General features: G+C 37.8%; 4 protein-coding genes and 1 non-coding gene across 6 annotated transcripts; 1 reads left to right on the top strand and 4 right to left on the bottom strand.

Annotated features, from left to right (window-relative positions):
* Positions 1 to 791: 791 nt before the first annotated feature.
* On the bottom strand, positions 792 to 2,817 carry LOC147928389 (uncharacterized). The gene is made up of 4 exons (XM_087486119.1): positions 2,505 to 2,817; positions 2,265 to 2,386; positions 2,151 to 2,208; positions 792 to 1,726 (listed from the first exon to the last, which is right to left on the bottom strand). Exons 1-4 carry the CDS (start codon positions 2,815 to 2,817, stop codon positions 792 to 794), a joined length of 1,428 nt encoding a protein of 475 aa, XP_087342245.1.
* On the top strand, positions 2,489 to 2,595 carry LOC147928390 (small nucleolar RNA R71). The gene has a single exon (XR_015581020.1). It is a non-coding gene; the product is annotated as a small nucleolar RNA R71 (small nucleolar RNA).
* A 7,905-nt stretch (positions 2,818 to 10,722) lies between the features above and the next one.
* Positions 10,723 to 14,823, bottom strand: LOC147928388 (uncharacterized). The gene is made up of 5 exons (XM_087486118.1): positions 14,481 to 14,823; positions 14,226 to 14,432; positions 13,454 to 14,058; positions 10,922 to 11,026; positions 10,723 to 10,842 (listed from the first exon to the last, which is right to left on the bottom strand). Exons 1-5 carry the CDS (start codon positions 14,821 to 14,823, stop codon positions 10,723 to 10,725), a joined length of 1,380 nt encoding a protein of 459 aa, XP_087342244.1.
* A 1,722-nt stretch (positions 14,824 to 16,545) lies between these two features.
* LOC147928387 (uncharacterized) lies at positions 16,546 to 17,172 on the bottom strand. The gene has a single exon (XM_087486117.1). It carries the CDS (start codon positions 17,170 to 17,172, stop codon positions 16,546 to 16,548), a length of 627 nt encoding a protein of 208 aa, XP_087342243.1.
* Positions 17,173 to 19,406: 2,234 nt separating this feature from the next.
* On the bottom strand, positions 19,407 to 24,730 carry LOC104742068 (uncharacterized). 2 transcript variants are annotated; one of them, XM_087485455.1, is made up of 10 exons: positions 24,400 to 24,730; positions 24,180 to 24,304; positions 23,887 to 24,094; positions 23,257 to 23,794; positions 22,927 to 23,178; positions 22,649 to 22,837; positions 22,493 to 22,567; positions 20,073 to 22,412; positions 19,692 to 19,980; positions 19,407 to 19,583 (listed from the first exon to the last, which is right to left on the bottom strand). In XM_087485455.1, exons 1-9 carry the CDS (start codon positions 24,606 to 24,608, stop codon positions 19,702 to 19,704), a joined length of 4,215 nt encoding a protein of 1,404 aa, XP_087341581.1. In that variant the 5' UTR covers positions 24,609 to 24,730; the 3' UTR covers positions 19,407 to 19,583; positions 19,692 to 19,701. The 2 variants fall into 2 exon arrangements, with proteins under 2 accessions (XP_087341581.1, XP_087341582.1); XM_087485456.1 differs by having other exon boundaries at positions 19,407 to 19,579.
* Positions 24,731 to 25,625: the final 895 nt, after the last annotated feature.

Here is a 25,625-nt window from a genome sequence, read left to right as displayed (position 1 = left end):
AACATCTGATCAATAAATGGAAGAGGGAAATGATCTTTTCTAGATGCAGAATTAAGCTTTATATAATCAATGCACATCCGATGTCCTGTTATAGTTCTAGTGGGGATTAATTCATCTTGATTATTCTTAACTACAGTAATTCCACCCTTCTTAGGTACACAATGTATTGGTGAGACCCAAGTACTATCAGAAATAGGATAGATCACACTAGCACTAAGCAGTTTAAGAATCTTTTTCTTCACTACCTCCTTAAGGTTAGGGTTAAGTCTTCTCTGAGGTTCTATGCTAGAGTAAGATTCATTTTCAAGGTGAATCCTATGAATGTAAAGAGTAGGTGAAATTCCTTTTATCATCCAAAGAATAGCCAATAGCCTTTCTAAACTTTCTAAGTTCAGTTACTAGCAAGTCAAGCTCATCATTACTCAAATTAGCATTCACTATTACTGGATAAGTGGAGTTAATTCCCAGAAACATGTACCTTAGCCCAGGTGGGAGAGGTTTTAGCTCTACCTTTGGTGCTTTCAGCTCAGACCAGTCATCTGTGAGTGTTTTGGAGGGGCAAACGATCGGGTGATATAGGTGCTCGATCGAGTGGGGGGTCGAGCACTCTGCTTCTGCAATCCCAACTGACCAGACTTCTTCTCTTGATACTTTCAATCTCTCAAATGCCTCTGGAATGTCACACCCTCTATAGGAATCCAATATTTCATCATAATCCTTGGTTCATGGAGGAACCCTTCTTCTCCACTTTTAGTTAAAACAGTTTTAAGGTGATCCTGTTCTGATAACTCTTATATGAATTCTCCTGCTAGTTTGTCCATTTCTTCAACCCAGAATACTTGTCCCCCAATTATTGGTTTCTTCATAGCCTCCATAATGTCAAATGTCATTCTGAAGTCTTGTCCCAAGTTTAGATCAATTTTACCCTTCCTCACATCAATCATAGCTCCTGCTGAAGCTAGAAAAGGTCTGTCCAAGATCAAAGGATCTTTTGGTTCTTCATCCATTTCTAGTACTACAAAATCTGTTGGGACTTCCAATGTTCCAACTCTAACTGGTAAGTCTTCCAAAACACCATGTGGCAATCTCACTGATCTGTCAGCCAAGATCAGAGATATATTGCATGGTTTGTATCTTGTAAACCCCAAGCGTTTAGCTACTGATAAAGGCATTAGGCTAACTGAAGCTCCCAAATCACACAAGCATCTGTTGAAGGACAAAGGACCTATGGAGCAAGGTAGAGTAAAGGAACCAGGGTCTTTTAACTTTTGTGGTTTCACTTGCTTCTGGATTATGGTACTACACTCATGGCTGAGAACTATCATCTCTTGAGCTTCTTTGATCCTTTCCATCACAACATCTTTCAGGAACTTCTGATAGGGAGGAATCAAAGCAAAAACATCTATCAAAGGCATCTTAAGCTCAATCTTCCTAACTTGCTTGTCAATCAATGCCTTGTACTTCTCAACCATCTGCTTCTTAAATCTTCCTGGGAAGGGCAATGGAGGCTTGTAAAAAGGAAGAATGAACCGGGCTTCTTTTTCATTGGTAGCAACTGGCTTGATCTTCTCTTGGTGAGGTGCTCGATCGTGTGCTTGTTCGATTGGCTGGTCGAGTTCTATATGTTCCTTATTATGAGCCTCTTCTTGTTGAAACTCCTCCCCATCTTGTTCTTCTCTGTCCTCAGTGACTGGCAAGACACCTACTCTCTGGTAATATTCTCCCACTGTGAAGATTGATAGCACTAGCAAACTCAGTGGTTTGTTCAATTGTTTTTCCTTCTATCTTGCTCTCCATATGTATGATCTTGGAGTGAAGAGTATCAAACTTTATCTTCATATCAGTATAAGTTGAATCCAACCTCTGGTTTATCTCAGCAAACTTCTTTGTTGTCTCCAACTGACCACTAGCTTGTGAAATTAACAGTTGCTGCATTAAAGCTCTTAAATCTGGTTCTTGGGCTTGAGTGGTCTGAAACCCTGGTTGGGGACACATTGGGACCTGGAAACCTTGGTGTTGTTGCTTGAGTATGTAATTCTGATAATGTTGTGGTGGTGGAGGTGGATAAACTTGGTCTTAGGGGTTGGCCACATTTGTGCTTCTATAAGATAGCTTGTTAGGCTTAAACTAAGTATAGCCTTTAAAACCACCTTGGTTATGCACATAGCAAAGCTCAGCAAGCTCATTCTCCCCATCTTGAACTGTTGTCTGCTTCACCAAGAAAATGTATGTTATTCTGTTGGCTAAGCAGTATCATTAACAACCTTCAAGTCCTTCTTATACTTCTCATCTAGTCCAGAATCAACAAACCTTACAATCCTATCATAGTCTTCATTGTAGTTCTTATCAGATTGAGCCAAGTTCTCCAGTAGTTCCCAGCCTTCATCTACATGTTTGTTGAGGAAGTTGCCATTTGAAATTGTATCTAATAACATTATGATCTAGGGCTACTCCTCTGTAAAGTGTGCTAAGTAGTGACTCATTGCTAAACTCATGGTGTGGACATTGTGTTTGATAGCCCTTGAACCTCTCCCAAGCCTCACAAAAGATCTCATTGTTCTTCTGTGCAAAACCTGAGATCTCATTCCTCAATTTTGCTGTTCTGGCATTTGAGAAGAATTTGGCCAGAAAAGTCTTCTTACATCTATCCCATGTAGTAATAGCACCAGTTGGAAGTGTCTTCTCCCATAGATGAGCCTTGTCTCCAAGAGAGAATGGAAAAAATCTGAGCTTGAAGCCATCTTCACTGACACCATTGATCTTGGTTAGACCACAAAGTCTATCAAACTCATCTAAATGATCCAATGGGTCCTCCATTGGTAAACTATGAAATTTATTGGCCTAGATCATAGTGATTAGCCCACTTTTAATTTCAAAATTGTTGTTTGCTACAGCATGAGGTACTATGCCAGCTCCTTGGTCTTTGATTCTGATGGTTTGGTGGATCCATCAGCAACTGATCTTCTGTTCTTGAAGGATTCTGGTTTTCTGCTGCCTCAGGTCTCTTGGTAAGCGGTTTATATTATCAATGTACTTCTGCAGGTTCTGGTTTACTTTGGATTTTGTCTGCATTAACTGACTCGATCACACGCTCGAACTGACACACGGTCGAGCACTGGCTCGAGCTGCTGGTCGATTGACTGAAATAAGGAAACTGGCTGGTTTCTGGGTTGGTGCTCGATCACTTGCTCGACTGACACACGGTCGAGTGCTTGTTCGAGGGAAAACCTGAAACTCAAAATAACCAACCAAAACAAGAAACTTGACATTGGTGAGCAGTTAGCAACAAAACTTAATCTTGAACCTTTATAAATCTTAAATGAAACAAATCAACACCCTAATGGCAACAGCGCCAATTAAAACATTCTTATTATTGTGGTGTGAATATATGAATGAATGATGCAAAGTCAAACAAACATAAGCAATGATGATCAGATGCAAGAGGTTTCAATACTCTTATGCAGTTGCAGTATAAGAGATGTCAATCCATAAAGGGTAATTATGCAAGCACTTAAGATATGAACAGTGATTCAAGTTAAGACAAGTATTAATATGATTTTGAACTACCAACCTAATGACAATTATGAAATGCAGAATGTAAAGTACTTAGAACAAAAACTAAATGAAAGCTAAACAAAGATAAACAATGATGAAACTAAACTAAACAGTGGCAATAACTAGATATAAGCAATGAAACAAAACTATAAAGATGCAGAACATGAACAGAAAGTAAACTAAATGAAACAGGAATGTAAACTAGCAACCCAGATGGTGTTCGATCAAGCACTCAACCGTGTGTGTGGTCGAGTGGCTAGGCCGAGTGGTGAAATACGTAGAACCGAAGCTATTTTGACAACTTTAACATATTAAAATGCAATGAAATAAGACTAGATGCAATAACAGACAATCAAATAACAAAGTAGGCTCCTAGAGATGGATTTATGGGCTGGTGTTTAAGCTATGACTGTCTAAACAGGTCAACAAACCTCAATCAACATGAGCTATCTCTAGACAATGATCTTAAATACTTACTAATCCACTCTCATGACAGAAGTAATCAAGTTTAGTAACATCCTAAAGCAACTCTAATTGGTGAAATCATACTAAACAGGCTTTCAAAAACCAGATCATTATTTGTAAAAAATCACTAGTTAACTAATCTCTTAGGCTAAGCATGATATTCTCTAGTATTAGTTTTATCTAACAACCTAAACATTGGTATGATGCAAGGAAGCTTAAGATCTATTTTTACCCTCTCAGATATAAGAACAACTTAGAGGACATCTAATCTAGAAGAGATCTATGAGCAAACACGCTTGACCAATCTAAACAGCCATAACCCTAAACCAGCCTAATACATCTCTAGAATCCTAGTTCACTACTCAGATGAACAAGACATGATAATGATAAACTCAAAATCCAGAAATTAATGAAACTAACATGATGAGAAAAATGAGATAAAGATCTACAACTTATTATAAAGAAAAAAAATCAGATTCTCAATACTCAAAAAGTTATGGAGCTTACAAAGTATGAAAATCTGGAAAAAAAACAAGAACAAAAGTGGCAAATGATGTAAACAAAATGCTAAAAACCCAAAAGGGGTAAAAACTAGGTTTTTGGTGGCTACAGATATTTTTTCTGACCTATTCTCCCTTTTTTTGGGCGGCAATGGGGTACAAGAGATATTTATAGGATAAGATGGAAGCCCTAAATTAGCTACCAGACAAAACATTTAGGCGGCTGGATGTGCTCGACCATTTGCTCGGTCGAGTGTCTTCTCTTTCTATTTCTTCACTGGTCGAGTCCCTCAACTGCACACGGTCGAGTGTCTGATAGAGTGTGTTGGTCGAGTGGCCTCTGAACCTTGATTTTCTTCTATTCCAGCCTTTGTCTGCTTCACTGGTTGCACTCCATTCTTCTTCAGCTCATTTCCATGCTCCCTGAGGTCCAAATCACCTGTTTAAACAAGAAACAATGCAAATGCAATGCAAAATCTACTCTAACGCATAAACATAACCTACAATGCAAAATAATGATAAAACTAGCTAGTAAACTATGCAAAAGATGTAAATAATCTATGCTTAGACATGGTAAAATATATGCATATCAGATACTGTGAATCAGAGTGACATACATAAATTCAAATTTATGAATAATAATATCAATTTTCGTATTTTAATAGTCTATCAAACTCAAGATGTAAATGATGCATATCTAGAAATTGAAAACTATTTAAAAAAAAAGTTAGCTATTATTATAACATGTTATAGAGTATTTTATATTAATATAGTTTGAAAATGCAACATAACAATTTTCTTTTGTAGATATGAGCTTTACAAGAAGCATACATTATTATATCATTATATATATATATTTTTTTTTTTACATAATTATTAATTTATGATATTATTGGAACCATATTTTACGTGGAGATTTCAAAAAAAAAAAATTGTCTTATTATCTTATTGAATTTTGTTATTTTTTACAGTGTCTCGATTTGAGATCAGCAAAATTTATTATTTTATAGTGATTATTAGATTATAAAATAATAATTTATAGAGGTTTTACTTTAATGTTGAGAAAGATAGCTTATAATTATTGTTACAAGATCTAATTACATAAATATAATAATTCAAGAAGTTAAAGCTATCAAAATATAAGTAAAGAGAACACATTGAACTTTTTCAAAATAATTATTTAAAAGATGAAAGGAAAATCATTTAAAATTTTATAATTTTATTTACATAAAATACAAATGTATAAAAAGACATCAGAGGTACACCGCTATTATAAACACTCTAAAATATTTCAAAAAAACGAGACAAGAATCACAACATAGTTGTGACACCCCGGTTTCAGAGACTTGCGGAGAGGTTTAAAAGAATTGATTTGGCCACCTATGTCACCAAAGTGCACTTATCTTTTCGGTCAAGGGTCCTGAGAGAACTCCAGAGTTAAGTGTGCTTAAGCTGGAATAGTCTTAGGATGGGTGACCTTCCGGGAAGTGACTGTCAGAACTGTGCGAGTGAGGAAAACACAGGAAAACAAAAACATTTATTTCTATAATAGTAATATATATATATATATATATATATATATATTATATATATATATAAATAGAGGATAATTATGTGGTGATTTGTAGGGACGGTGATAAGTCTTCAAAGCCTCTCGGACGTAGCAAACCGGCCGTCAGATATAGATGGGCTCACGGACCTAGTGAGAGTATGTGAGGCCCATTAATGAAGATGGGTCCATGGACTGGGATTGGACATGGGACCCACTGAGAGGTTGGCGGTCGGGGCGTTACAAGTGGTATTGATAGGATCATGAGACCATCCAAGAAAATCCTTGAACCTTGTTCAACACGAAAGAAATTGAAGATCAATTCTTCCAGCCAAACAACCAATTGCGATACATTCCATTTGCCAAAGCAGGTTAATCTACTTGTTCACTTGAAGAGTTTTAGGTCCAACTAGTTTAAGAGCTTCCAGAATTATGTATGGCAACCAGGTCTTGTTTCTACTAAGCCAAAAGTGAAGAAATGGTACAACCCATGTTGTTTCTCATCAGCAAATTGGACCAATGAGTGAAAGAGAGAGAAGTTCAAGGATGCACTTATTGGGCTAATTCAAGAGATTATGGGCAAGGACAGCATAGGAAATTCTATTGGGGATGTTGTCTACCAAGTCCAGTCTATTTTGAGCCTAATTCAAGTCCAAGAATGCCCAAAATAATCACTTTAATTTATGGTCAAAGAGGGGTGACGAAAATAGAGTTCAACTCTGTAACATCCGCGAACCAAAATCCCGGTTTAGGGGCTGCATCGCTCGATGCATGTGGTGCATCGGTCGATGCATGTCCGGTTCTGCGCGTTTCAACTTAAGTGAAACGCTGCGTTTTGGGCAAAGGGAAGAAGAAAACCCTTATATCGTTTCTTTTGTCTCAATAGTCGTTTTTGGCCGCTTGTGAGAGAAACAAAAGAGAAAAAGAGTGTTTTTGGTGTTCTTGGAGTTTTCTGTGAATTGGTGGCTTTTTCTTGTGAGATCTGAGGCTTAGGACGTTGTAGGAGGCTTCTAGAAGTGTTTTCTTGCTTGAGTGAGGTTCAGAAACTTCTTGGCAAGGATAAGTGCAGGACCATGGCTTATCTAAGCTAGAGATTTCTCTGATTTGCATGTTATGTGTTATTAGAGTTGTTAGATGGTTATTTGGGACGTTAGGAAGCTTTCTTGTGGATTGGGATCGAGTTTTTGTGGTTGTAGGAACGAAGATCCGGCGAGAAGCTTCGGGGGAAAACGATGCTCGGCATTGCATCGGTCGATGCACTCTGTGCGTCGGTCGATGCAAATGCGAGGACGGCGCATAAACTCTAGGGTTTTCGTGCTATGTCGAGCATGCGTCGGTCGATGCATGTTGGTGTCGGTCGATGCTGAGTCTTGGTTTGTTATTGTTGATTGTTGGTTGTTTATTGATGGTTAGAGTTGTCTCTATTGCTTGTATGTATAGCCCAGTAGATGGGAGGATTGCCTTACTGAGTGTTTATAAAATACTCATGCATTGTGGTGCAGGTAAAGGCAAAGTGTGATCGTGGAATCAAGGCAATGAAGAGGAGGATGTTCTAGTGGTTCGCTTGGTTGTCTGTCTTCTGTTAGGTGGCTAGAGTTGAGTCCTAGAATGTTGTTTAGGATTGTTGTTTCTCTGGTTTATGATGTTGGATCATTAGGTTATGATTTAGAATTAATGTTGGTTATTGGTTATTATTTATTGAATTATTTATTGGATATTTGTATCGCTGTTGGTTGTGTTTGTGGTTAGGTGGCTAGTGGGTATGGGACCACTAGCTGTAGTTATTAATTATTATTATTTATTATTTATTTAAAAAAAAAAAAAACGGGTCAGGTCGTTTCAGTTTGGTATCAGAGCCCTTACGGTTCTAGGTTTGGGTTCACTAGGTTTCTGTTGTGATGTTTGGGATTGCATGTCTTGATTGATTATGTGAGTTAGTCAATTGTGTGTGGCATGGAGTCCTAGAACATCCTCTTCGAGCCTTTAGTGTGATTCCGTAGTGAGTTTATGATTTTGTGTTATGTTAATTGTGTGCTTAGCCTTTTGTTCATGGTAGTGCAGATGGTTAGAGAGGATGCTGTTACTGGTCGTGGTCGTGGTCGTGGACACGGACATGGTCGTGGTAGGGGGAGAGCCCCAATGGTTAGTAAGACCGAGGACCAGAGTGTGACAGCAGAGGGTGTTGGCGAGTCGCAGGGTGTCCAGGGGGATTCCGTGAGTGTGGCAGGAGGGGGCGATGTTGATGCTCCAGTAGTCGGTGATGCTAGGGTTCCGGGTGTGGGAATCCCAGCGGTTAGAGTCCCTGGTGTTGATCTTGCGGGCTTGTTAGCACTCCTCACTCCTCGCTCTCCGTCGATTCCAAATGTTTCACCGGCGAACCCAATCAGATCGGTGAGCCATTAAGCCAAAGTCAGTGAAATCAGCAATTGTGTTCCCTACATTGAAGAGGAGCCCAAGGATGAATCTAATGACCAAAGAGATCGAGCTCTGGTCTGGTTCAGAAAGAAGAGATAACCCAAGCTTCGCAGGTTCCAATCTTTATCTCTAATTCTAATTTGAATAATTTAGATGGTGTTGGATCTGGGGAATTTTCTGATTTGTGATCTTCAACAACGATAAATCCCATAACGGGGGTGGCGAATGTTTGTCTTTTTTTTTGCTCCATTGTTTATAACAGATCGATCGAATTATTTGTTACCAAAGGTTCTTTTACTTTTTCGTAAAAACAGTAAATTTGATTTTGAATGTAATTGAATATTTCCTCTACCATGTCGATACAATTTCTAGGATTATTGTCTACTTCCATGATTTGTTTGCATCTTCTGGAAATTTAGGTTAGTTGATAAAATATGGAAGGGAAGCGTAGAGTTGAGTGGAGTCTTACATGAACAATTGGTCAAGTCATTTCTCTTTCTAGAAAATTAGACTGGTGAGTTTTTTTCTTGCGAATAAAACCAAAGCATTAGTAGTAGTGATTACATGATTTCATAGTATATGGGTATGGAATTTCATGTTCAAGATTGTGTACATTATACTTCCTTGTAGACACTAATCACTAGCTTCACTTCAATTTCCTCTTTTAGCGAAGTAAAAGTCTATTAAATTAAATAGAGAGAGTCCTTTTCACTTTTTGTGTTAGTAGGGAAAGTTGTGATGGTTTAGGATTTAATAATTTTGATTGTTACATGTTTGTTTTTTATTGCTCTTGTATTGATGTGTGTCTTAGTCACATTTGAAAATTAAGGAAGCATTGTTGAGAATTCATGAAAACTTTCCTGAAACTTATTCACTGATTTCAATTTTTATCACAGGAAATAGGGCTGAAGGTTTCTCTAAGCTACGTGATGTATATGCAGATGACACAAGATGCAAGTATGCTTTGGATATATGCAGATGAGAGACTGTGTTCTTTTATCCAATTCTACTCTATGTTGTTTAGAAATATATAATGCTTGAGTAACATTTTTAGATTTTTTTGGTACTAAATCATGGAACATCTTGGAACATCTTGTTAAAAAAATCTAAAAATGTTACTCAAGCATTATATATTTTGATTAACAAGATGTTCCATGGTGGAGCACATACATTTTGATTAACAAGATGTTTGGTACTAAATCAAGATTTTCCATGTTTGTGCTCCACCATGGAACATCTTGTTCATCATCAACTCTACGTTTCTTCTTTGGAACAACATACTCAACTTCCTTACACCATTTGTTTCTTCTTTGCTGAAATCAATATGTAAACAAAAAACCCCACATTACAATGAAACACATCAAAGATATCACACACTTCTCCAACAAAAGACATAAGATAATTCTATTTTGTTAAGAAACATTTCAAAGACATCACAGACATAATACTAAAATACTTCATAAAATCTGTTCAGGAAGATCTTCCTAATATTTACGGATACTTTCCTAAATTTTCAACAATGCTTCCTGAATTTTAGACAAATCTTAATTCCATTCATTATTTAAGTGAGAAACTCTATGATGATTAACATATGAATGAAATTCCAAAGTAATAAGCAAACAGACCTCTAACAGTAACATTAGCAGTTACCATTCTCATAAAACCATTCCAAATCTGTCTAGCTTAAATGGATGGGATAGTTCTAAGACTGAAAATTCTTCAAAAAACACTCAGGCGAGTGCAAGAAGAACACATGTCACTGGTCCCTTGGACTCTAAGCATTCATGTAACAACAACAAAGCTTGGGACAAAAGTTATGTACCTATAAGACCAGGTGAAGGACCTTCTGCTAGAAGAGTATGGCAATCATCAAATGATGACGTTCAATAATGTATCAACAAACCATCCATTCTCTAATCTTCTAAACAATATCGATAATATAGAAAGTCTCTATCTAATTTTCTAACACAAACTCTCAACTAAACAGACAAACATATTAGAAACACATATTCAGATTCCTATGAAAAGTTTAAACATTTCATATAAGAATCAAAATAAGCAAAAACATGGGACTAGATAAATGAAAAAGTTGCAATAATTATCCAAAACTAAGTTAAGTCGTTGTTGTTCTCTAAAATATAAACCATAAAAAAGAGAAAAAACTAAAACCTCAAATAGAAGAAGTAAAAGAAAGAAACAAACCTCATTTCAATTCTCAGGAACTTCAACTTCACCATCTTAAATATCTTGTTGAATATCCTTTGGATCTTTACCATCCACAGTAGACCCAACAGAAACACAAGTCCCTAAAATCTCTCTCACTAAACCACTCAATTCCTTATGAGTGGCCTTATGATCCTAGCAATCTCAATCACATCACCAAACATTATGCTTAATCCTCTCCACCTTCTTCTTATCTCTCTCCAGCTCTTTTAACGCCGTCATGACCAGCGCCGCTGCCGACAAAACCATTGTGACCCTCGCATGACGAATCTGTACCCAATAGCGCTGCCGCTGACGGTTCAGCACCGTTAGCTTCTCCCTAATTCGACCTCAAAGCATAATTTTGAGAGATATATCGATTCAACATTCTTAAAAAATAGATCTAACGAAAAATGCAGGGGAAAAGTACACACCCTCTTAACGATTGGCTTCGGATTAAAGGTAACAACACGAAGGATGAGATTACGAGATATATATAGAAAGGGTTTAAGGAGGAGCTTGTGAGAATCAGCAATGAGAATTGGGTAATCTCCATTAAGAACACAAGAATCAGGGTCATCTCCATTTTAAATCTTTCGTGAGAGGTTAGGTAAAGAGACGATGTGAAACAAAGAAATTATGTCATTTTCCCCTTATTTTCCGTAATTATTATCTTAATTCATAAATGTTAATTTTGGAAAATTTGACTTGTGTGTGCTAGATTTGGAAGAAAAACTTAGATTAGTGCTATTGAAGGGGATTTTTCATTAGAAATTGACGCTTGAATTTATTTAAAAAAAAAATATATATATATTTTTAAAATTGATGCTTTTTAACTTTGATTAATCTATGGCCCTTGTTTGTTGGACATTTACCCATGACCGGAGGATGTGTTAAATACGAAAGTCAATTAGTGTGAAAAAATAGACAGTATATATAGTTATCCGTGTACGATAGAGCACACGCACATATCACACTTTCACACCTTCTTGGTTAATCATAGTTAGTATGTTAATTAGGACCAAAGTCTGCGGGCAGACTCAGCTATGAAAAGTATTAGATTCAGATTTAAATATATATATCCAGAAAAAATGATTTTTGGGTTATTAATTTTAGATTCAGTCTGTTTGGGTTATATGATTTTTCGGGCTTAATCCGACCGGGTTCGAGTCAGCCCGAAAAGTCTTTTAACAAATATATTTAGATTTTTTTAAAAAAAAATATTTGATTGCAATATTTAATTAATGATTTATTGTAAATAAAATTTAAAACTCTAATCTTAATTTCATATTTACTTAATAACCTTGCTTAATACTTTTAAACTTTTTATCTATAATATTTTATATGAATTATATATTGTTTTATTTGGTTAAAATATAAATTTTTATTTGGTTTTAAACTTTTAAAAAAAAAATTGGTTGTAGTGAATATAGATGAGTTATTAAAATTTTAATTTATTTTACAATGCATCTTTAAACACTATTCTTTAAGACTTATAAGTTTGAATTATTGATTTGTAAGATAAGCCTAAAAAAGCCCAAAAAGCATTGTTAAGGCCGAACTCGGGCTTTAAAATATAGTCAGAAATATTTCAGACCAAACCATGCTGGACTCAAACATAAACTGACTTTACGATTTTCGGACCGGGTCAGCCCAATTAACATCCCTAATCATAGTAGAGGCTACTAAGTAGACATAAAATTTGCAAAATAAAACAAAATAAAATAAAATAAATCAATGTTGGCATTGTATGGAGTTGAATGGTGGCATTTCAGGAATGTAAAATTATGTTTTATAAACTTCGTTAACAAAGAGACTGAAAGGTTTTGGAAACTCATTTATTACATCTCACATTCTTGGAATACGACAATAATATATATAATAATTTTTTTAATGAATACTCTTTAAATTAAATTTGTTATAAATTAATAAAATTTTTAGTCCGAAACCGGTATAAAAAATAACACATTTTGATAAAATTATAAAATAATAATTTTTTTAGAATATCTGTGTAAAAATATGATCCTTCAATATCATAAATTAATAATGATATAAACTATATATATATTTTTTTGTCAACATATATATATATATATATATATATATCTTAAAAAATTTTAGTGAAATATGTCTTTATTGTTGTATGTCTATTTTTTAATCTACATTCTAGTTCGAACAAATCTCTAACTTTTTTCAATGCATCAAAACTTTGGATGTTGTATTCTCAAATCTCATCCAAAAATAATAGAGTCTCAAATGCGATAATTATTTTTTTACATGTAATTGATTTTAAAAGTACCGCAATATCTTCTTCGACTTCATAGTAATTACTATGAAGGATAGTACCAATAATTTCTTCTAAACTCTAAGTTTCTAACATTTATCATTTTTATCTGGATAATTTAGTAACTATTAGCATCAATCAGCCAAAATTATAAATTAAGAAAATGTGAATACTAACAAAAAAATTTTATTTTATAACAAAAAAATTTTCAAAATTATAAAAATGAAAAAATTTCATCATAAATTAATAAAATAATAATTTATCGATAAATTAATAAAATATTAATTTAAGGATAAATTTATAATTATTAATTTATCGAATCCGGACATTATTAATTTAGAGAGGTTTTACTGTTGATTCTAGGCCATTTAATCGGTAAGAAATCTATGAACAATCATTTAATCGATAAATTTATAATTTTTTTTTTTTTTCAACCTAACGTTAAACTAGAAAATAGCTCCAAGATTGGTTGCCCAAGTTTACAAAAGAAGTCTCATAAGATAAAGATCTAGAAGAACGAGCCAGACAATCTGCCCGTATGTTTGACGTCCGTGGGATCCACGACAGCTGGAAGGATGGGAAGGATGATCGGAGAACGTTGAAATCGTCCAAGAGGTTGGAGAAAGCGGGCCATTCATCAGGAGACTGCACCATCGCCACTAATTCCGCGCTATCTATCTCGAAATTCTGACTGTCAACCCCCACCGACAATAAAGAGTCCATCGCCCAAATCAAAGCCTGAATCTCCGAATGTAGAGGGGAAGGACTACGACGTTGACTCCGTGCTCCCAGAAATTGCGTGATATCCTCACTATTACAAAACCACCAGCCCAAACCTACAAGAGGATCTGACACCTTCCAAGAACCATCAACCTGACAAAGGGGAAGAGGATCCCGAGACTCCGCAGGCAGAGGATCTAGGGCAATCGAATAGAAGGACTTAGCCTCTTCCCATAACAATTTATCATTGTCCACCTGATTAATAACCTCGCTTGGTTCTGCATCACAGCCCTGAAAAACTTTTTTATTCCTATCTTTCCAAATTGACCAGACAATGGTAGACGAAGACGTATACTCGGAGCGCCCGCCTGTCAAGACACCCGCCAAAATATATAATCTAGATTTGTGTATATGGAACCAGAAGGAAAATCCCCGGAAGTAAAGTCAACAGAAGATAAATCCCAGATCCGACGAGAATGAGAACACTCAAATAGTGCGTGATTGATAGCCTCCACCTCCGAATCACATCATTTACATAGGGTATCACACCGAACACCCCGATGAGCAAGTCGTTCCATCACTGGAAGGGAATTAGAGGCAATCTGCCAGAAAAAATGTTGAACCTTCGAGGGAACCTCCAGTTTCCAAGCCTGTGCCCTAAGGGTCGTACAAGACGGCCCAAATTCAACCTCTGTGATTAATTCACGTGCTAGCCGATAACCCGACTTTACCGAATATTTCCCTGATTTAGTATAGTGTCAAATCAATTTATCCGGTTTGTAAACTTTACTGATCTCCATAGCTTGAATAATCTGAATGTCTGTCGGGTCCATAAACTCCTCAAGAATTGGCATATGCCACTCCTTAGTAATAGGATTAATTAAATGATTAACCCTTAAATTGGGATGTAACAGGCGACTTCTGCCATTAGCCGGTCTTGGCTGATTATCCAGTATGCAGGGATCCCGCCATACCGAAACATGACATCTTGAGCCTATCGCCCACCTTGCACCAAATTTCACCAAGCCTTGAGTAGAATAAATACTCCTCCAAGCAAACGAGGGGGAATACGGCTTCTTAGCGTGTAAAAGGTGTTTATTCCGAAAGTATCTACCTCGCATGACCCGAGCCATTAGGGATTCCGGGTAATGAATTAACCGCCAATATTGTTTAGCCAACATTGCATCATTAAATTGTTCTAATGTACGAAAGCCCAACCTGCTGTCATCCTTGTCCTTACACACCTTATCCCAGGCTACCCAATGCAATCCTCTTGCTTTATTGTTAGATTTCCACTAGAACCGTGAAATTGCACTCGTAAGCTTAGACGTCAACTCATGCGGTAGTTTATAACAAGACATGACATGAGTTGGAAGAGCCAACGCGACCGACTTAATCATAACTTTCTTTCCACCTTTCGATAAGTACTTTGCAGACCAGCCATTCACGCGATCATCCAAACGATCATTGACATAACTAAAAACCTTAGTTCTCGAACCCTGAAGATTCTCAGGAATACCCAAATATGAGCCCATACCCCCTTCTTTGGAAATACCCATTACAGATTTTAATTGAGTCCTGCTTTCAGGTGAAACTTTTTTCCCAAACATAATGGAGGATTTCTCCAGATTCACCTCTTGACCTGAAGCTTCCCCGTAATTCCTTATAATTTCCATAACCGTAGTACATTTTGCCGCCTCTGCTTTACAGAAAAACAAACTATCATCAGCAAACAATAAATGTGAAATAGTGGGGCAGTCCCGGGCTAACTTGATGCCCGTAATTCTACTCTCTCTTTCAGCGTTTTAAATATTGGCAATTAAAACCTCCATACATATTATGAACAAATAAGGAGATAAAGGATCCCCCTAACGTAAACCCCTATGGGGCTTAATTAAGCCCCGAGGCTGTCCATTAAGAAGGACTTGATAGGAGACCGAAGATACACACCACATGATCCAATAGATCCATTTCCTATCAAATCCCATCTTGACCATAACCGCTTCTAAGAAATCCCATTCGACGTCATAAGTCTTGCTCATATCCGTCTTAAATGCCAGAAAGTCGGATTTACACCGAGGATTTGTATTTAAACCATGAAAAATCTCCTGAGCAACAAAGATATTATCTGTAATTAGCCGACCCGAAACGAACGCCGGTTGGGTTTCCGAAACCAGTAAAGGGAGAAACCGCTTAAGCCAAAAACACAGGACCTTCGAGATAATCTTATAACTCACATTACAAAGGCTAATCGGTCTAAATTCCGTCATCCGTTGAGGTCTTTCATTTTTAGGAATTAGACAAATGTTTGTTTCATTTAAACGAGGATCAAAATGATCCGTTCGAAAGAAATTCTTGACCAAAGCAACCAAATCTCCTTTTAGAGCGGACCAGAAACGTTGAAAGAACAAAGCTGTCATCCCATCGGGACCCGGATATTTCTCGGGGTGCATAGCAAACAAAGCTTTGTGAACCTCTGATTCCGTAATCTCCCTCGTTAAGGTCCTGTTCATATAATATGTAATCAGGGTAGGGACTTCTTGGAGCATTTATGAGACTTCCCTCACATTAGATCTTTTAAAAAGATCCGTAAAATATGTTGATGCAATATCCTCCATACCCGAAATCGACTCAGTCCATACATCATTTGGACCAAATAAGCCAACAATCCTATTTCTTGCTCGTCGCTGTTTCGTGGAAGCATGGAAAAACTTTGTATTTTTATCCCCAACTTGTAACCAGAACTTCCTGCTTTTCTGCTGCCAATATAACACCTCATCCTGGTAGGCCTCCTTCAGCTTCCTTTCTATACTCCGAATTTCGTCCTGCAAAATCGAGTCGTCCATCTTTGCCTCCTACAAAGCCGCCTTCAAGGATGAAATAATGGTCGGCCCATGAGAAACATTGTTCTTCCGCCACCAAGAAATTGAATTACGACAGTTCTTTAACTTGTCCACAAATACCGGTGTCCGAAAATTTTTTGTACGGTTCCACCCAGACTCCACCGCTCCAGATAAACCATCCTTACCTAGCCAACACTTATCAAAACGAAACTGTCGATGTCGCCGAAAATCCGTTTTCAAACAAGTGGCGAGGATAGGACAGTGATCAGAGCCAATCATCTCTAAATAATCGACCTTTGAATGGGGAAAGAGACAATGCCAATCCTCATTAGCTAGCGCCCGGTCTAAACGACAACAGACTATCTGATTATTCCGTCTATTACCTCGCCAAGACAGTTGCTCACCATAGCAGGGGAATTCTAACATACCGCAATGTCGGATCATAGAATTAAATGGTACAAAAGAAGATATTGATCTTAATGCCCCGCCTGTTTTCTCATGGTTCCCAGTAAGTTCATTAAAATCCCCTATCATAAACCATGGATCAATCCGAAACGAACCAATATCAATTAACTTATCCCAAACCTTATGTCTATGGTGAGGGATGGGATCCCCATAAACAAAAGGCAGAAAAATCATTTGTTGCCCAGAAAAAGCTTGAACATCAATTAACCGATCACAGTCATATAAAATAGAAAGATTTATTTCATCCTTATAAAAAAGAGCTAAACCGTCATGAGACCCACAGGGTTCAACAGTAAACAACTTATCATAACCAAACTTATTCTGAAACTTTTTTAAATAAGAAATACATTTTTTTGTTTCTGATAAAAATATAATATCTGGATGATGCTTTTTCCACAAATCTCCCAAGTACTCCTCTGTCAGGTCCGCCCCGATGCCCTGACAGTTCCAACTCAAGACCTTCACGTTTGAGCCGGTAGTTTCGGGAGAGCCACCATCCCTTTCTTAACTGGTTGTCCCCCGCCCGGAGGTTTGTCAACCGTGAACTTGGTCCCCTGTTTTCCCATCACTTTTTGTTTGTGAACATCACCTGCAGGTTTAGATAGAGCTTTAGCAAGCAAACGTTTTCCAGGAGATGCCAGGGATAATACAGGTTTTTTAACCACTTTCTTAACCCGGGAGCTAGGAAGGCTCAACCGATCTCCAACATTTGAACCTAACTCAACATTACTCAAAGCAGAACTTACAACACTCACATCCAACGCATTCGGTATAGAGGATAAAGAAATATCTTGCATATCCACCACAGTTGAATCAGACATACCCAAACCTTTCACCAACGGTACCGTATTCTGCTCCACTGCAGCGTGACCTTCCACTTGAAGACTACCATCTTCAAGAAGGTCATCAGTAGCTTCCTCAAAATCTGATACCGCTAAATCCTTATCAACCTTGTGTTGAGGGGACACCACCATCTCTGCATCAGACCGAGACTCATCAAGAACCGAAACAACAGAACCAACCCCAAGTGACTCCTCCACCGTCTTATCCTTAGGAACTTGTTTTGCTTTGTAAAGAGGCTTTGGCCATACCGACCCGAACCCTTTCCTGTTTAGATGAAAAGGAGGAGTCTGGCTTGTATACTCGAAAGAAAACGCATGTCCTCCACGCTTTGCACCCGTATTTCCACCCTCCACAGAACCATACAGCCTCTTTGGATCCCAACCCGATCCCTGATGACGATTCTGTTGATTAGAACCGGAACTACCAGCCACAGCATTCGCCTCATATGATTGAAAATCAAGAGCTCTATTTGCATATTTCCTAGGCTTCTCCCATCCACTTTCATTATGATACACCCCTTGTTTAACCATCCCATGTTGTCGTTGAACTCCTCTCTTATCTGCTTGGTTATCAAATCCCTGAGCCCCAACAGTCTTGTTTAACTCTGGGCAACTTCTCATATCGTGTGTGAGTCGAAAGCAATTGTCACATAGACCCAACAACTTCTCATACTCAAGGGATACTATAATTTCATCCCCAGACTCAAAGGGCACAACCATCTTGAAAAGAAGAGGGTTAAAACCATTAATGTAACACAAATACTCCCAGAATCTTCATCAATTTCACGAATAGTACCTATCTTCTTCCCAATAGCCTCCAACGTAGCAATCTCCTAGAGATGCATTGGGATTCCAGCCACTTTCACCCAGAAATTAATGGCTGAAGGATAGATTGGAGAGATGATTAGCTCCCATTTAACCAAAGAAATCATCCATCCATCAAAATGGTAAGGTCCATTCTGTAAGACACCTTGCAGGTCTGCCTCTTCTGCAAAGTTGAATTGAAAGGTGTCTTGACCAAGATCTACTCCCACAACACTTTCTTCAAGCTTCCAAATCTTCGGTAAAGTGGACACCAAGGACTCCACCCTTTGCACCGATGGATTCATCAATCTCCCAATAAGGGTGAGAGAGAATTGCTGAATCCGTTGAGCCAAGACCGTGTTAAAAATCTTGACTGTTTCCGTACGCACCAGAGGTGCCTTGCCCTTGATAAACAAAGACTGAGACATAATGAACCACACAAGCACCACCAAACTGACAGATTCCACCACAATACACCAAAGACCACAACAAAAAAGGTAACCCATTCAAAATCAAAGATAGACTTCCGGTCAGTCCCCGACCACAATGGCCCCTCAGAAACCACTCGAACCCCTCGCTCCACCTCCCGTCATCAATCATAACCACCGTACAAACCTAGCTTTCAGTCGTCGTCGCAGTCGCACTCCGTCTCCCTTTCATTTTTTATTTTTTAATTAATTAAATTAAAATTTCTTTTTAAAAAGTTAGAATTTATAAATTTTGGCTTAGAGCTTTTGATAGAGTAATAGATAATTGTGGAAGTTATGAAGATAGTCTATGATATAAAATTTATAATATTGCCAAGACATTTAAAATTCAATACCATTCTTTTATGATTCACACTATCACACTTATTTAGAAAACTAGCTTTAGTTCTGATACCATTTTATACTAATATGATGGTTTCGCAATCGCATCATTGCCCATGTATGAGACTGCCTAAGAAATATAGAAAAAAATAATAATAATTAAAAAATATTAAGCATCATTAATATTAAATAAAATTATCAATTTGGTCAGAAACAAGCAGAGAGAAGAGAACATTACCTAGTTAAAATTATGATGTCCACAAGACATGCATAGCGTTCAACTCACCAAGGTTTGTTGACTTAAGTGATGCTTTATATAGTTCTCTTAGTTTTCTGGAGTCTTCGGATCTTCCACAAGTCTGAGACTTGCTTGCTGGTAATGATAAGGCCAACATACGCTTTAGAACCATTTGCAATTGGGCCCAGAATTTGGTGTAAAGCTCTGGGTCCTCGGTTCTTAAAGATTCTGCATATGTTTTGGAGATGTGACGGCCTTCCAGCAAGCGAGACAAAGCTGACTCAAGCATCTTAGGCAAAAACAAGATAAGTTAAGAATCTATATGCCCGAAATCAAATTTAAAAAAAAAACAAATACAGCTAGAAGGAATTGAGCACTTACAGCGTTTAACTGCCAGAAGTTTGAAATGCTGAAGGAAAGAGCCGATCTCTCTATCAGGATCGTAAGAAACATGGAAGGATGATTCTCGGGGCCATAAAAGTCCATTGATTTCTGCCAATTTCTATCTGCCAACAAAGCATACTGTTTGGCTCTCTGGATGACATTAGTCTCGGGTTTAGGAGAACTTCCTTGACGCTCTGTCTCCAAAAACCTCAAGCAGCAACTTTTATGATACCGTGCTAACTGAAGGTAAGCGTATGCGGCTTCTTGTTTGCGAATTTCCCCGAGAGATTCATATACTGCCAATGCCTCTCTTATAGCATCGCTGGCTGATAATACGTCATGTTTTCTCAAGTCGCTGGATTTTCCATCAGAAGAAGCATCATGAGTGTTTTCTAGGATGATCTTCTGTTCGCGATCTGCAGGAGTTGTATCTTCGTTTGCTAGAAGCATACCAAATCTGAGATATGTATGGGCAAGCTGTGTATAGACTTCAACTTTCAGATTGTCTGGAACCGAACTAGCCTCTTTGGTGGCAACATCGAGTTCTGTCTTTGCTGCCATGTAATACCTAAGTGACTTGCTGTATTCTAGTTTTGCAGTCCCCAGAGCTTGTTGGTAAGCATTTTTAAAAGCAGGATGCAGTTTGAGAGCTTCCGTCTTTGGAACCATTTCTTCAGCCAGAGCTCGTCGTCCGTGACCCAAATTGCAGTTAATTAGTATAACATTTGTATGATCGCAGACTTCCTTGAATGCCACTATAGCATCAGCGAAAACGTCTTCAGCTTTGTTGAGCTCTTTGCTCCCGAGACGGTTCCGACCAAGTTCATTACATACCCATCCTTTCTTTCTAAGAACAGACTGCAACTCATTACAGCCGCTTGGAAGCTCCTGTAATGCTCTTCGAGTTTCCTCATAACAATTTAAGGCAGCCAACAGATTGCTTTCTGCATCATCAGCCTTAGACACCTTAAGATATTTAAAGATTCCGCCCTTTTTTGCTCCTGGGGATCCTTTCGAGTTGAATTCATTCTGCTCCAGAGGAAATGCTTCCTTTCTTCCCTTGGATGTACTTTCTTCTTTATGGCTCGTGTTCTCAACTTTGAAATTAACACGTTCATCTTCAACATTTCGTGAGAGCCTGCTGGCGACATTCTTGGACTGTAATTTTCTATTGTGCTTCCTGCTATGAGGCACAGTACGAGCACTACTTCCATTGCTGCTACTTGCGCTGCTTCCACTGCTAGCTCTATCACTCTTACAGCTGCAATTTACTAATGAACACGAGGCACAATTTTGACTATACTCAGTTAACTTTTTCTTGAGCAGCTGTACTTCCTTAACTACTTCAGACGGCATTTTTAAATGATTGGTGGATGTCTCCTTAGTTCTTCTGGAGAGCTCCTGACCTTTAAGAATGTGGAACTGAACATATATGTCGCCAACCAACATCCATACTCTAGCCCAAAAGAGGCGTGTTGATGAAAGTTCTCCGACACTGATGTCACATGGCCCTGATTTTTCTTCTAAATCTTCCACTTGCGTTGTTGCTTGCCATTTTGACTGCAATGAAAGAGACTTGTTCATCGAGGAAACAAACAATGTCTCCTCAAACTTCTGGGGCATCGATCCATAAATCGAGCAAGCTAACTCCACAGTATTCAAAGCTTGGTGCAATTGTCCATCTTCTTTGTAAGCTTCCCCTAGAGACAGATATGATTCACCGAGAAGCAGAACGAGGTTCCACAATTTTCTGTCTAGTTTAGATGTTGGAAGCCACTTACGGATATCACAAACCTCAATACAATCGGGATCACCACATGCACACTTGGAAAAATCAGGCAACATATCAAGAAATGCCTCCTCCTGTTCTGAAGATTGTAGTTGACGTGTCCACCTTAGAGACTTTATAGCTTGAGAAACATGGTTTACTGCTACTACTTTAGATGAGATCGGAATAGTTGCAGTTTGGCATGCCGGACCACAATCGAAATTAGTATCTGAACTGGTGTGCACTGCAGAGCTTTCAGTATCGTGGGAGTCTGGAGTATCTGAATGTACGAGTTCATTGCAAGGCGACACATTTGTTTCTAACTTTGGTGTAACAGATATTAAAGGCGCTATAGTAGAAACTGAGCAATCTTCAGTGAACTTGTCCTCTGAGAAAATCAAGGCCTCATTTGCACGGTCAACAATAGTAACAGGATCAAGTGATTCCTCCTCTAGGTCTGTTATTTTGACTTCACGTTGCACACTATTAGACTCAAAAGTCAAATCAAATTCCTCGTCATTGTTCAGAATAAGCCTTGCAAACTGCTCGTGTGCATATGCCCGCACAACCTACCAGAATGGTATCACGAATGAGTACCCATCAAAAGTTTGAAGAGAAAACATTAAAACAATATTTTAACGACTAATACCATATGATCAGGCCCGTCCAAGCAATTTAAACATTGTCTGAGGAACCTAGCGCACTTGTTCCTATCATTTGGCACCTGCAAAAGATGCAAAATGTCAGAAAGTGGAAGTTAAGTTCTTATTGATGTTACATGAAGATTAATGCTCGCCCTACTTACCACTGACAAAGAAAGCCTATGACCAACACGGTAAAGAAGATTTCCTAAAGAAAACATAGAGTCACTTCTCCCAGTGTGAATCAAAGAAGGTAATGAGCTTGCATTGTCGTTATGAACGCTTGAATGGTTCTTTGAAATAATGGAAAGATCAAAGAGCTGAAGCACATCTTCACCAGCGCTTTTGTAGAGCTGAAGAAGACATAACCAAATCATTTTGAGTACGCAAGGAAAAATTTGGAGGAATGATATAACAACTTCAGGGATAATTAAAACATTACCCAATAAGCTCCAGGATCCTCTTTGCAATTTGATTGAAGAAACCTTAAAACAGTAAGACCGTTTTGCTGAACAACATGAGGATTGAAGGCAGGTGTACCATCCTCCGAGATACCTTTTAGTAAAAATATATCGTCTGTTTTCAAAAGCTCATACCCTTGGACAATACCGTTCTCATGATAGCAAATTGCTAACTCGGGCACACTGGCCATTACATTATCTAGCCAAGCTTCAAGCCAGGTCAAAGGTGTAACCTGCGTGAAAAGAAAAAAATTAACAGAGGTCTACAGAAAAATTGAAAAAACAGAACCACTTAGAGTTTTAGCAGCAACCTTTTGGCTAACATCCCACAAGTGCAAGCTTACAGCCAGATATTTTTCATTGCTGAACAGAAGTAAATCACTACCCAAAAGCATGCGGAAGTTGTGGAATTGCCAAAATAGAACTCTTAAAAATTCGTTGCTCCCACCTCTTCTATGTTTATCAGAATCTCCAGAAGGCTTGATCTTTTCACTGATTTGAGTGTTTTTTTTTACCGGCTCACGTGCCTTGTTTTCTTTGCTCTTCTTAGTTTGACAAATGAAACCATCCCGTTTAGATTGTTTACTACCCCCTGCAGGGTTATCAAGTCTGTCGTCTGGAGCACTATCACAATTCTGTTGTAGCCCATGAGAATTCTCCCCCGCAGGGAGAGCAGACGAACTCGAGTATTTCTCTGTATGTGGACGATGCGTCGGGGGAATATCACAAGCCTCCATCCTCACTGAATGCATAGCAAAGTTTAGAAACAAAGATTCATCCACGTTTTTTGTACATGTGGGTTGATTGTTATGCCTCCTAATCAGATTTTCTCCCTCCTCAACATCAGGTCTGCATCACACAAGATATAAGTCCCAACATCTAAGACTTACTCATTGAAAACTACAAAGATTGAAATAACAAAAAAAAAGTCAAAGACGCACCCAGGATTCAATACGAGAGTCTGTCCAACCCTCTGAACTGCTATGGAAACGCGAGCTTTCGAGTAAGGTATCTTAAAGATTTGCTTAAGAATATCAACAGGAGCAATCACATCTATCTCATCCCCATATTCCACTAAACCAGACACAGCAAGGGCTTCACATTTCTTGCTAAGGTTCGAAGCAATAACATTAGCCTCCTTAGATATATCTGTCAAAGTGAAAACACCATAACCACACCACCTTCAACAAAATAATTAAACGCCACAAGTATAACTAGAACAACTAAACCATACCTCCGGTGATCCTAGACTTGACGGCGGCGAGGGGTAAAACATTATCGGGAAAATCCGTCAACAACGGAGGCCGATTAAGATCTGTCTCCATCGGAAGCATCTGGTACCTCGGAGCAGTGACGACGCTGCAACAAATTGAAGAAAAAAAAAACTTCAAACAAAGTGTAAGCAGAACCGTTATATGACGAAGAAGAAGGAAGAAGTGGGAGATGTAACAAACGTTTCCTGAGGAGGGAGGAGGGCGGAAGTAAAAGCCGGATACGAGTTATCGGCGAGAACGGGTATGGTGCCACAGAGAAAACCGACTGGTTTTGGCCGGACGATCTCCATAGTTCCGATACATTGAAGGTCATCTCTCGAGGCTTGAACGGAGCTTGGAAGATATGGTAACGGCATCGACGGAGGTTGTGGAGCAGCCGATTGCTCCATTAGTTCTCGTTCGTCGTGAAGTTGATCTCAATTTTGGAGTGATGAAAGTGGTCGAGTCGTCGTAAGAATTAGAGTTTAGAAGGTCCTCGAAGGTTCGCCGGAGAGTATACGGAATTGTCTCCGTTGGTCTATTAAGAGAGAGCCCTTTATAATTGGGCTGGACCCTTCTCTTGAGAGAGCTCTTTAGAAGGTCTTAAAGTTGGTTTCAAAGCCCATTCTTTATGGGGGATTTTTTTTAAGTTGAAAATGCTAAGTTGTTTCTCTTTGAATTTAAACCATGGACACATATCAATTCTGTTGATCAGAAAGAAAAGAAAAAAAAGACACATATCAATTCTGTTGATCAGAAAAAAAAAAAAGACACATCAATTGTAATAAAAAATTTAGTTACCAAACATTGTAAAAAATTGTCTAAACTACTCCATTAGACTTATTAAAGAAGTTATGTTTCCATTCAAAGGGGAAAATTTGAGATAAAGTATATTTTTAATTTTTTTTTGGTCAATCTATGTATTTATTTGAAAAGTTTGGTCATGTTCTCCCTCTGTTCCAAATTATAATATTTTTTTTGGCTAAGAGCACAAAAATTAAGAAACAAGAAATATTAAATATTGTATCATTTAACCAAATTCATCCAATAGAAAAAAAATACTGCATAATTTAAGTAGTCAAAAACTATTAAATTAACATTAAAAATGCATAGAAACTTGAAAAAAAATCTTATAAAATGGAACAAGAAATATTCTAAAAGATGTTGTATATTGGAACAGAGGGAGTATTTTATAATAATCAAAAACCAATTATGCCCTCAATTTAACAACACTTAAATTACAAAATTATAAGGATCAATTTAATTTTAATACACAGACGAGCAGGAAAGCAAAAATTTGGTAATGAAAATCGGTTATTTGGTTTAATGCGGTTTTGAGTAGAAAAAAAAAAACCCCTAGGTTTCTTATAGAAGGCTCGACGCTTCTGATTTATAAATTTATATAAGGTTTTCATAAAATTAATATG

Source organism: Camelina sativa, chromosome 14 (genome assembly GCF_030686135.1).
Source record: "Camelina sativa cultivar CO46 ecotype springtype chromosome 14, ASM3068613v1".
Classification (NCBI taxonomy): Eukaryota; Viridiplantae; Streptophyta; class Magnoliopsida; order Brassicales; family Brassicaceae; genus Camelina; species Camelina sativa.
This window is presented reverse-complemented; position numbering and strand designations above follow the sequence as displayed.